General features: G+C 50.2%; 1 protein-coding gene across 1 annotated transcript in view; it reads left to right on the forward strand.

The window, feature by feature from the left end:
* PLEKHN1 (pleckstrin homology domain containing N1) overlaps nucleotides 1–12,358 on the forward strand; it is a 42,262-nt gene that overhangs the window by 27,725 nt on the left and 2,179 nt on the right. Inside the window, exons 9-15 of the mRNA XM_073316827.2 lie at nucleotides 3,887–3,956; nucleotides 5,700–5,854; nucleotides 7,130–7,330; nucleotides 7,935–8,198; nucleotides 9,137–9,289; nucleotides 10,099–10,311; nucleotides 11,744–11,792. Of these exons, the coding sequence (XP_073172928.1) occupies nucleotides 3,887–3,956; nucleotides 5,700–5,854; nucleotides 7,130–7,330; nucleotides 7,935–8,198; nucleotides 9,137–9,289; nucleotides 10,099–10,311; nucleotides 11,744–11,792 (1,105 nt within the window). The remainder of the gene's footprint in view (nucleotides 1–3,886; nucleotides 3,957–5,699; nucleotides 5,855–7,129; nucleotides 7,331–7,934; nucleotides 8,199–9,136; nucleotides 9,290–10,098; nucleotides 10,312–11,743; nucleotides 11,793–12,358) is intronic.

Consider the following 12,358-nt stretch of genomic DNA (forward strand, 5'->3'; position numbering starts at 1 on the left):
CTCTGCTGGCCACGGGCCTGAGGCAGCATCTACCAAGCAGCTGGCACTGCCTTCTGGACGTGTCCCGGGTTCGGTGCCGTGAGGGGGTCTGTCGGACGCAGCATTGATGGGCCCTGGCCGAGGCTGCAACCAGCTCTCCTCAGCTGCAGGGCAGATTACTCCGATGCGCTGGGGCTTTGGAGACTGCCGAGATGGGAATCCCAGAGGCTCCCCACCCCCACCCTGAAAGCTGCCTTTCTGTACCAGGCTTGCCCACAAGCAGGAATGCCGGGCGTTGCTGAGGGCTGGCATTATTTCCCCACACTTGCTATGCTGGGAGGGTGGCAAAAGGGAGCCGTTCCCTGCCTACGCGGGCTGAGAATGTTCTGCACAGCAGCAGCTTTCCCAGCCGCACGCTCGCAGTGCAGTTAGTAATCAGGGTGTGGTTACTCCAGTCAGACCGAGATGTGCTGGAACAATAAAGGTACCGGCACTCTGAGCCCATTCCCAGCACCTTCCAGCCCAGCGCCTGGCAACGCTTCACACCCACGCATTCGTGAAAGCCTCACAGGCAGGGAAGTAATATTTTCTTATCCCGCTGGGGAAACTGAGGCACAGAGCAGTGACTGGATTTTCCCTAGCAAGGTCACACACAGACCAGGTGTCAGCGCCAGGACGAGGATCCAGCGTGGGGTAGGATCAGACCCCAGGAGTCCTGACTTTCAGGTTTCCCCTGTTGGTCTAATCACTACCTCACTGTCCTTTAATGTGGCAAAGAAATGCCCCAGGAGACAGTGTACGGCTAGCTGCTATTACAGAGGCCCCAGGACCGTGGAAAGAAGCACCCAGGACTACAGTGAAACTATTCTAGCGCCATTCTTCAGCAGACCCGGTTTCACATCAGTGGCACTGTACAACACGGCAAACATCCGGCGCGTTCCCAAAGCCAACCTTCCCCACGAGGGCCAGGTTCGCAAAGGAGAATGAAATGTGCCAGCCTGCACATTTTCACAAGTGATTTCCATGCAGTGCGCGATGAACAAACAGCCCTCGATTTCGGCACAGAGCAAGAACCTGCAGGAACATATTTTCACGTTGCAGTGGGGGAGGTTTAGGTTGGATATTAGGAAAAACTTTTTTACTAGGAGGGTGGTGAAACACTGGAATGTGTTACCTAGGGAGGTGGTAGAATCTCCTTCCTTAGAAGTTTTTAAGGTCAGGCTTGACAAAGCCCTGGCTGGGATGATTTAATTGGGGATTGGTCCTGCTTTGAGCAGGGGGTTGGACTAGATGACCTCCTGAGGTCCCTTTCAACCCTGATATTCTATGATTCTATATTTGATTTCTGCTTATTGCATAGTCATATCTATTCAAAATCCCTCTTCACGGCAGCCAGAGGGGCAAATCCAAAGGGGTGTGGAACCCAAATGGGATGGGGTGTATGTTCTGACTCTACAGACTCATTGGTGGTTTCTGCCTGCCTCTGATATGCATGATAATTATATATGCTCAGAGCCTGGATCTGTATTGTCCTGTGCCTTGTGCAGTGACTTACTCCAGCATAGAGGGTGTTGTAAAATGCTACTGTTCTGGTTTGGGAGCATTTCACACCTGCTCTGCACTGTACAAGGCAGCTGAGAATCAGGCCAAGGAGCCAATTAATTGGGATGTATGGAAAAAATTATGCACTAATGAAATAGGAGGGAAGATCTGGCCCTGAAAGAACAAGTGAGGTCTGGAAAATTTTGAACTGCACTGAGCCATTTGGGTAGACTGGGCTAAAGGTAACTCCTCGGACCTCAGTAGATGAATTTGGCCTTTCAGTTTGGAATCAGTTCTGCCCATCTCCTGTTCATAGGTGTCCCTTCCCCAGCCTAAGTGCTAGGGATGTCTGCATGAAACTGGACCTTTGTTTTTTAAGCACTCATTAGTTCCTGGGTCATCTTCCCCACTCCCAGGTCACTAGCCTCTCCAAGAGACAACACGACTGGCTGCCATGCAAATTGCTCTTCGCTCACAAACAAGACTGTGGTGACATCAGGCTGCAAGTAAACAGGGCTCTTAAGAAACAAAGATCCTGGTGTCCTGCCATTTCCCCTACTTAAAAAAAAAGAGAGAAATACTAAAAAATAAATAAATCTCTTATGTGAATTGTTTCCAGCGAGCTGCGGCTTTACAATCCAGGGGTCAGCTGCTCTTATAGGGACCGATCCTGCATCTGTTGTGCACCTAAAATTCAGTGGAAGTTTTTGGGTACTAAAGGAAAATGGGGTTTAGACCCTAACTGATACCCTGACTGTAGTAGCTCTTGGGAGAAGTTCTCCTGAAAGGCCATGCCACTGATGTAAAGACACTATCAAACCCATGGCATATGGTAGCTCCTGCTGAGTTCTAATCCCTGCTCTGACTGTCTCTATGCAAGTCACTTAACATCTCTTCTTCAGTTCTCTTGTTGATTAAATGGAGAAAATAGCACTTCCCAGGCTGACCTGTTGAGAGGATTTATGTTTGCAAAGCTGGACAGTCCTAGGTATTTTATTTCACCACATGCCACTACCACTGTATATGATTTATTTAGAGAGAAATCTCTTCAATGACACTTAATGGCACGTCAAGGTATATTAATCCTTAAACTCATAACTAGTGATAATGTCCTCATTAGTCTTATTATTCTGTCCACCAGACCAAACAAAGTGTTGTCCAGGGCAATGTTTACAATCCATGTGGGGAAACCAACCAGAAAATCACTAGAATTTGAAAATAGTGGCACGGGAGAAAGCAAAAGTTTTCCATAGGTCAGAGCTCGGCGACTCCTTATATATAATTTCCATGGCTTGGGCGTTCAAGCGACAGTCACAGTTTTTTTAAAGGCATTTTTTTTCTGTGCATTATGTGAAAATTCATAGGAGAGACTGGGCTCGTGGCTAAGTCACTGGGGTCAGACTCACCTTCTGGGTGCAATTCCTGACTCTGCCTTGTCTGTGTGACCTTGGGCAAGTCACTTAGGGCCAGATTTTTAAAGGTATTTAGGCACCTAAATACTTTCTGAAAATTCTACTCTAAGGGGCAGAGTTTTGAAAACACCAAAGTGATTTAGGTGCCTAAATCCCATTGACTCTCAGTCAGACAAAGGGCTTGTCAGCTCAAACAAACTGTGGCAAGCTGGGTGTGAATCTACCCTGCACTAGCCTGCCACCCTCTAACTGTGCACATGCACCCTGTGGACGCGTGTGAACAGTTAGTTAATGCACTTTGAGCTAGTCCTGCTTCAAGGAGGACTAGGGGTTTGTCTACACTGAAGCGGTGCTGATGTAGTGGTTCAGTGTAGACGCTATCTACACCGAAAGGAGGGTTTCTCTTCTCAGCGTAGGTAGTCCACCTCCCCGAGAGGTGGTAGGTAGGTTGACGGAAAAATTATTCTGTTGACCTAGCGCTGTCTACACGGGGACTTAGGTCGGCTTAACTCCGCCGCTCAGGGATGTGGGGTTTTCACACCTCTTCTGTCGACCTAAGAGGTGTCTGTGCTACACTGCCACTGAGGCACGTAGCCTAATAGTTTGTGTAGGCAAGCCCTGAGTCACATTTGAAAATGAGACTCGATCGCTTAGGTGCTTTTGAAAATTTTGCCCTTAGTCTCTCTCTTCCTCAGTTCCCCATCTGTAAAATGGGGATAATACTGCTTCCTTTCTTCCACCTTTGGCTGTCTGGTCTATTTAGACTATAATCTCTGCATTGTCTCTCCTGATGTCCGTGTACCGCACCTCGTACAATGGGAGCCTGCTCCTAGTTACAGGTTCAGATGCTACAATGCAGACAAGGACAGCTTGAAGTTTAAAAAGTAAAAAGAGGGGAAATGTTGAATGCTCTCATGCTGTGGAATTCTAAGCCTGTTCCTTTCTACAAACAGGGAGAACTGCCACTGAATGCAATACAAGTTCATTTTGAAGAAAACCAAAAAAGCTCCTTTCTAATAGAAGGTACGTGACTGATGGATACTGCGTTAAGAACAGTCAGACTGAGTTATGGGAATCTGATTCAGTCATTTAAAATTTAGGTTCCAAAATAAGATCTTCCTTCTGAGCTTTATTTTTATGTAGAAGGGTGGTGGTAGAGTTCCAAAACTTAATCTGGGCAGAAATGTTTGCTTCAATGGAAACATATTTACATTGTGCCAGTGAAAAGTCTGTGTTCAGAAACCATTTTTTACGACTGCGTGAGAGCCAGACATTGAAAATGAATTGACCCCGTACAAACAGGAAATGAAATTTACTAGTCTAATTTCACTATCTGAGCTGTGTGAAATACAAAAATAATCCAACAGCAGGCACCCCATGATGACAGCGAGACCTGCTCGACTTTTATTTTTGAATTTTGACAGGAAATTTCAGTGAAATCTCAACTTTCTAAATGTTGATGATAAAACGGAATTCAGAACAATTTTCACAGTTATTTTTTCCTGTTTATTTTTCTTCTACTACACCCAGTGATTTTAAAGCATCATTATTTGACTAAACATTGAGAGGAACAATTGTTATGATTGTTTCTTTATCTTGACTGTGTCCCCTTTTAATTTATGCCTAAACTTAAGTACAGTAAAAGCTGTTTTATTCGGCACTTCACCAACTGGAAAGCTCTATAAACTGGCATTTCTGATCTTCATTGAAATGCTGGTTTATAGTCAGGTTGGTGAGGGGCTGACAGGGTGTTGGGGCATGGGAGGGGGTGTGGAGTGCAGGCTCTGGGTGGGAGTTTGGGTGCGGGAGGGGGTGTCAGGTGCCAGATCTGGGGGCCACTCACCTCAGGCGGCTCCCCGCAAGTGATGACCTGTCCCGGCCTCTGGCTGCTCCTAGGCGGAGGTGCAACAGATGGCTCTGCGCGCTGCCCGTCATTGGCTGGCTGTGCAGCTCTCATTGGCTGGGAACCGTGACCAATGGGAGCTGTGGGCAGCAGTGCCAGCACGCGGAGCCACCTGCCATGCCTCCGCCTAGGAGTAGCTGGAGCCCAGGACAGGTCACCGCTTGCGGGGAGCCACCGGAGGTGAGCACCTCCCGGATCCGGCACCCCGCACCCTCTCCCAAGCCTCAACCCGCTGCCCTGAGCCCCCTTCCACACCCAAAGTCCCTCTCAGAACCCGTGCTCCATACCCCAGCCCCACATCCCCTCCTGCACCCTAACTCCCTCCCTCTTAGTTAACTGGCATTTTTTACTTATTGGTACCCTCCCTCCCCCAACATGCCAGATAAAACAACTTTTACTGTATTGTAATTATTGAAATGACATATACATAACTCTCACTTTTTTTAAAAAAAGAGAAGATTTACAGAATTCTGTGTCTGGTGAACTAAAGAGAAAGGTGGGGGAGGTCATATTTTTTATTGGACCAACTTCTGTTGGTGAGAGAGACCAGCTTTCATGAACTAAGTTTAAGAACATATTTAATTCTCTTTAATAATTCAAAACCTGTAGCCCAGCAGCTGGCCCGTTGCTGAAATGCCGGTGCTGATTTTTCCAGGGTAGATGCACAACAGGGGAAATTCACCCAGTACCAACGTCCGTGCAGCACTTACGTCCTACTTACACCTTGTTTTGGTGCCTGGACCTCGTGCAGGGGAAGTTAGTCCTCATGCTTACAGGGGAAGTTAGTCCTCAGTGGATTTCAGAGCGGAGAAAGATAGACTCTCAATCTGCCTCATTAACCATGTGATTTATTTTACTTCCAGGCCGACTAATAAACTCAATCCAGGTCATTTGCCCCAGCTACGAAGATTACCAGGAGTGGTTGTACTGCCTTAAAACAGCCCAGTTTCGAAATGCTGACTCTTCCCTTTCAGGATCAGAAAGCTTCTCGGGATCAAAGCCACCACACCTTGGGCAGGTAATGTATATTTATTGCAGGACAGCCTGGCAATCAGTGCGTGTCCTCAAGGACTCCCAGCTGTCGTATCTCCAGTCACATGAGACTGCCCTGACACACAAGACTGCTTTGAGTCCCACCTTGAAAGGCACTAACGAAAGTCTTTGATCATTTTAGATTATATTTAGAGCCCTATAAAAAGCAGATTCCCGGCCATAGATTATGAATCTGTTGTGCAATTTTAATGATGCATTGGTACAATGACAATAATGGTGGCTTACAAAGGTGGCAGCCAGTGCTTAACTTGTAATGGAAGAGGTGCTGGGACTCATGCAATTTTTCTGCTTTCATAAATGAAGTAGCAAGCCCCGAGGTGCTAGGGCTATGAACTGCCAAGCCTAGAGATGCCGGGGCTCAGCCCGGGCACAAATTAAGCGCTGGTGACACACCTCTTCACCCTCATCCCCAGCTCATCCTGTTCCATTTGCAGCGGAAATGAGTTCAGGGCTTGGGAATTAGCAGAGGACATTTTCCCCCTGCTGAGCGTCTCGTCATTTAAACCTCAGCCTGCTCGTTTCTTAAAGATGGAGAGTTAGTTCATCTGAGCTGCATCTGCACTGATATGCCCAAATCAGCATTAGGGCAGCAGCTGCCAGCAGAAATATATGAAGGGGAGATGGGGCTTAGATGTCAAAGGAGTCTCATTAGAAATTACAAGGATGGAGTAAAGGTCAATGAAGGCCCTTTGATTCACTCTGACTCTCATCACCCCACCCCCTGAGACAGTCCCACCCGCAGCCTTTCCTCTCCCCACTCCCCAGAGCAGTCTTTCACCGAATAGCCCAGCATGGCAGTGAGCAAAATTGTTTCCCATCTGACGACTGGCCAGTGTCCAATGTGCAATGAGTTGATGGGTTTCACTCCAGTTCCCGAGGGTGACGTGTCCCCGCCGCACAAACCACCATCGCAGCTGGCCCCCGTATAGCACCCTGGTTCGCAGTTCATGGGCACTTAACTCCTCTCCCACACCTGGTGGGCAGCGCCTCCCTCTCAGGCTGCCAGCGGAGTTTGCCATGGCCCTGGTCTGTGCCTAGTGAGGGGACTGGGCTGTCAGGCCAGCACCAAATTCACAAAGACATTAAAAGCGCAGCCAACACTAACGTGGCATTGCCCATGGATCTGAGGGCGAGCTGACCTCTGGGGGTCTCTGTCAGAGCCTGGGGGATGTTGTGGGGAATGGATGAGCCTGAATCTACCAATGAGCGGTATTGGTATTTTTAACCATGCCCAATGTAGTTCCCAGGCAGCGGGAGAGGCTCACTCACCTCCGATGGGCGGACAAACTCCTGGACGTCACGAGGGAAACTTACCACCTCAACCCACCACTCCCAGCACAGTGGCTCCATCCCTGACCAGCAATCATTTGTTCTGATGCCTGAAGGCAGAGTGACCGTGACCGAAGACCCGCTGTCCCCCGGCTATGCCCAGCCTGTCCATGTAAGTGAGGTCTCCAGGGAGCCTGAGGCATACATAGGGAACCAGTTTTGACGTTGGGGAGGAATGGGTGTGTTCAACAGAAGCGGGGTTGCGCCGCTGGCCAGTAAAGCTGAATGAAAGCTACTTATTGATGCACTGGCCTGACAAGTAATTTAAATGCAATTAACCAGATGGAATAGGGGCCACTGGCTTAATTTGGTTAAACGAGAGTTTAGATCAGCAAGGGAATTTCCAAAGCAGTTGCGGGGATTGGACCTTGTTTCAGATCAGTATCCTCATTAATATTACACTAGAAGTCTGTATTAAATCCACACCAAAAAGCTATGTTCAAAGAATGGTGAGGATACAATGGGAAGGCACTGAAAGGTCAGAGACTCTCCAAGTTAAAATTACCGCACACCCTTAACTCTGCCCCTTTGCCTCTAGGAACTAAAATTCGTCCTTTAATTGCACAGTCACCTGATAGTTCACGCTCACTGTAACACGAGCATGTGTGTATTCTGGTAGGTGTGTGCCTAATCACGTCTGTGTGCCTGTGGGTGACGTGTGCCCGGACTCTGCCTGTTAGGACAGCTGGTCCACAGCATTTGTTGTCTTGTTTCAGTGCCTGGCAAACCCCAGCTGGCCAAGTACCGGGATCCCCAAACCAGAACTGAAGAGGGGCGGCAGCGCTCGCAAGTCCAAAGGCAAATGTGGACCTGCCCAGCAGCCGCAGCCCAGCAGCCAGGACTCGGAAAGGACTGTGTTTAGCCTCATTCCCGGAAACCCCAACCGGGAGCTGCTGTCGCCAGTGTACAATGATCCCTACTCTCCACGGAGCTCCCAGCAGAACCCAGGGGTCCCCCAGCTGCATCTGGACTCGAACAACGTAAGGGCTTCTCATCTCACTGGGATGCAGATGACGTGGCGGAGGCCTTTCTGCTCCAACGCCAGCACGCTCGTGGTGGGGAGGGGAGGGGACTAGATGGACCCAAGGGATTTGGTCACCTGCCGACAGAGGCATCCATATTTCTCTCCATGCTCCTGCCCTACATTCTGCCTCACTTCCCTTAAAGGGCAACTCACAGGAACTTACTTCCACAATAGCAGGTGTTTTGGGGGCAGGAGTGAGAAACAGGATGGGCTCATCTCTGCTTTGGATGGAGCGAGGGCTCATTAACCCCTCACTTGCTCCTGGACCCTGAGCCCGAAGGCTGTGTGAGTGCTGCTCTGATTGGAGCTCTGCTGGTAAAGAGGGGTTTACATGGTGAAGGGGGCATTATTGTGGCACAGGACAGGGCATCTCCTCTTTCTGAGCCTTTCCGAGATAAATCTGGTCTCTAGAAGATCAGAGAGGCAGGACCAGCTTTAAGTGTAAGCAAAGCAATTAGCCACTGCCCTCCGTGCAGGCTCTGTAGCTAACTGGCTGATTCTAGCTCCAGTTACAGATAGGAAAGCACGGATGTAACCTTTTCTTGCAGCTTAGGGCTCTGTACATTGTGAAGGTGGTCTTGGGAAGAGGCCAGCGGTATGTTCTGCACTGCCTTAGTGCCTGTGGTCATATCTGTTTCCATCAAGCTGTACCAACGATAATAGCCTACTACTGGTTCACAAGCAAAGGAGTTACCCCGTTAACTCCAGTGGTTGCTGTTGATGCTGAGTTCAGTCCCCAGTGATACACAGGTCTAGAGCCAGAGCTCTGTGATTCCATTACTTAGGACTGCGTTGCTTTTGGAGTTAGAATTTCAGGGGAATCCCACCCCACGGCCCTGAATGAATCAGTGTGTCTGCGAGACCTGGCGTTAACTTTTTGACTCTTCCTTTCAGCGGAATCAATGGAGCTTGGGGGAAAGTCAGACTCTGGCAGCTCCCAGCTCTCTGGAGAAACCAGCCCCGCCCCGCTCTCCCGTGTACGCTGACCCCTACACGCCAACCCCCACCTCTGGGGGCAGGGTTGCAGACTCTGACTTCCTAGAAGAGGTACTATATGTATGTGACCGTGGGGCTGCCCAGGGCAAGAGGAGTCACATCCTTCGCTTAGTACGCAGAGCTTTGGCAGCATGTGACCCCAACAGAGCCGTGCCAGGCACTGCGAGGTTTTTTCCTGGGCGAGTGTTCCACAGGTCTGGAAGTCTGGTGCCTGTCCTCTTTGGTGACCAGCAAAGCTCTCTGCCTGTTGGCTCTGGACTGAAGCAGTGAGGAGCTGGTTTCCTGTCTGGATCAGGGTGCCAAGTGACCCAGAGATGAGCAAAAATGCACCAAGACTGGGATGGGGGGAGGCGGTGAGCTTTGGTTTCCCCAAACCAGGGTGACTCAGATATAGGGACCGCTATCTCCAAACCCTGAGTTTCAGCAGTGTTGTGCGGGGACGTATAGATGAATCAGTGAGCTCATCTCTCATAAGCTGCTGCCATTTCTGCACCATCTTGCTGATAAATGGCGGCTCCCTTTCATCTCCCCTTTTCAGAGCCCTGAGCTGCCCTTCAGTCTCCCCCCCGGCCTTGTGATGTGGCACAGTGTCCCATCTCCCCATCCTCGTGCCTGGCCAGGATTCCCTCTGGAGTTCCTCGCCATTGCTCGGGGGCATGGCTGAGTGGCATGAGGCTATTCTCCCTCCCCCATCGAGGGCTGCGTGAGAACTCGGTGGAATTTAAAGTTTAGACCCTGAACCTCTTTTTGTGGCTCTGGTATCTTATTGAGACATCGGGGTAGGTGGAGGTGGGGGGCAGTCAGAGAAGGCCCCTATCCAGGGACGGCAGTTACCAAATTGGGATTTGTTCTCGTCTAAGTTCTTAAGATGTCATGGTCAGACTGGCTCAGAGCAGCTGAACGGCTATGCAGAAATCCCAGGGGCCCATCACCCTCCGCTGCAGAAGAAGACCTCCCACCCGTTGCCCAGCAGCCACAGTAGAGAGCCACCGGCAGCGCAGAGATACAGCATCCCTGGCACCTCGTGTCACTTCCCGCTGGCACCTCCCTCCGATGTTTCCTGTTTTACAAACGTGAGTGCCAAGGTGGAGAGCCTCTGATGGCGCCTTTGGGTTGCTCCCACTGCCGCCAGACATGTTTGTGCCCTCAGGGCCCAGATTTTGATGCTAGGCATGTCTGGGCACCCCTTCATTTCTCAAGGGCATTCCTCTGACCACGGAGCAGGGCTGGCGGGAGGTGAAAACATCTTTCAGAGACTGTGCAGCATCGTCCTGTGGTGACCTTGCGTTGCACAAGGAGGAGACAAATGTCTTGATGCTGAGATGGTACCTTGACGTGGCCAGTGGTAACAACAGCATCCCTGGTGGTCCATGCCAGAGTAGGTCAAGAAGTAGGCTACTGCCCAGATCCAGACTGGGGCGTTATGTAAAATAAGAGTGGGTTTGCTCCTCCTGCCCCACTGTGGCTTAGAGTCTGCAGGAGTGTTGGGTGTGATTTCAGTCCACGGCATGGGGAAAGGGATGTGCAACTCTGGTTACTTTATTAATAAGGAGTCATATCCCAAGGTCCTTATTTATGTCTGTCTTAGGCGTTTATAGCCCCCAGTTATCGTAGTATCCGAGCGCCTTACAATCTATAATAGATTTCTCCTCACCGCAGTCCTGTGAGGTAGGGAAGTATTATCCTCATTTTACAAAAGGGAAACTGAGGCAAAGAGAGGCTAAATGACTTGGCCACAGTCACGGGGGAAGTCTGTTCCAGAGCAGTGACTTGAATCTAGGTCGAGCTAGGTTAGTACCCTAACCACTGGACCATTCTCCTCTATATTGTAAGTTTTCCTGTAGTTATCATCCCTACAGAGCCTGAGCTCGTTAGCACACATGTCCCCACAGGTCCCCACACAATAGGGTCAGTATCATTATCCCCAGTCTGTAGATGGGGCACAGAGAGAGAGAGAACAGAAGTTCTGAATAGCCACTATTTTTAGTTGAAGTCAATGGGAGCTATGGATACTCAGCAACTCTGAAAACCAGCCCCTAAGGGACTTGACCAAGATCACCCAGGGATTCTGTTGCAGAGCTGGGAGTTGAATGCAGATTGCTGAGTCCCAGCTGGGGGACTTAGCCACGAAGCCAGCCTTCTGCAGCATCCTTGCTCCCACAGGCTGCAGGGGGCTGAAGATGCAGCTCCTTGTCCAGGGGACATCTACTGCCCTCGAGAAGCCCATTTTCCCAGCCCAGGTGTGATGCATGCCCAAGAGCAACCTCTCTGAGTGACTAAGAAAGGATGTGGACGGGGTCCAGCTGGACCTGCCCATTATGCCAGAAAGATGATGGTTACAATGCAGGGGTGTAAAGTATTTGACCCTCAGGGATATAACCGGGGTGCATCCTGGAGGATTTGGAGGTGGGAAGCTAGAAAGCTGCGATTCCTTGGTGAGAAAGATCCCGGCATTGACATCCCAAGTGCTAAGAGACACCCCTTGTCACTATTTCTTTCCTCTAGATCCCCTCCATGAGGGAAGAATTTCTGGGCTCCTCACTGCAGTCCTCAGGTGAGTCTCCCAGGAGACAGAGAGAACCACTGACTGGTTCCAGTACAGTGCAACACCAGCACTAGATTTCTGCCTCTCGTCTAACAGGGCCCAGCCCAGCTGTATCTCGGCACTTTCTAAATCTGCCAGCAGCTGCTGTGTGTTCTGCCACCCAGGCTGCATGGTTGGTGTCTGCCATCTTCGGCTAGTGACAGAAAAGGCCCCTTTGCTGTCCCTGGGCTGCATCTCTCTGGCTTACGCTGGGGTTTGCATTTGACACAGGGCTTTTGCTAGATCCATTGCTTCCCAGTGGCTTCTCAGTGGCCACGTGACAAAGAAAAACAACCCGCCCTCAGTCGTGGCTGGCCTGCACTCTCTGTAGGAGTCTCAGCAGCGAGACCAAGAACTGTAGGGATAGAGCTCTCCCCAGGAGCTGGGCCATCTGGGGCTGGGGCAGGGCGGTATGGGCCAAGCATGCTTTGCTGATCCTTCTCTTGGATCTGCTCTCTGAGAGCTTCAGCTACCAGTTCTCTCACTGCAGCCCCTTACCCTGTTGCATATTTTTGGAAGAGACTTATAATAGCATA

This window comes from Lepidochelys kempii, chromosome 18 (assembly GCF_965140285.1).
Source record: "Lepidochelys kempii isolate rLepKem1 chromosome 18, rLepKem1.hap1, whole genome shotgun sequence".
Lineage (NCBI taxonomy): Eukaryota > Metazoa > Chordata > Testudines > Cheloniidae > Lepidochelys > Lepidochelys kempii.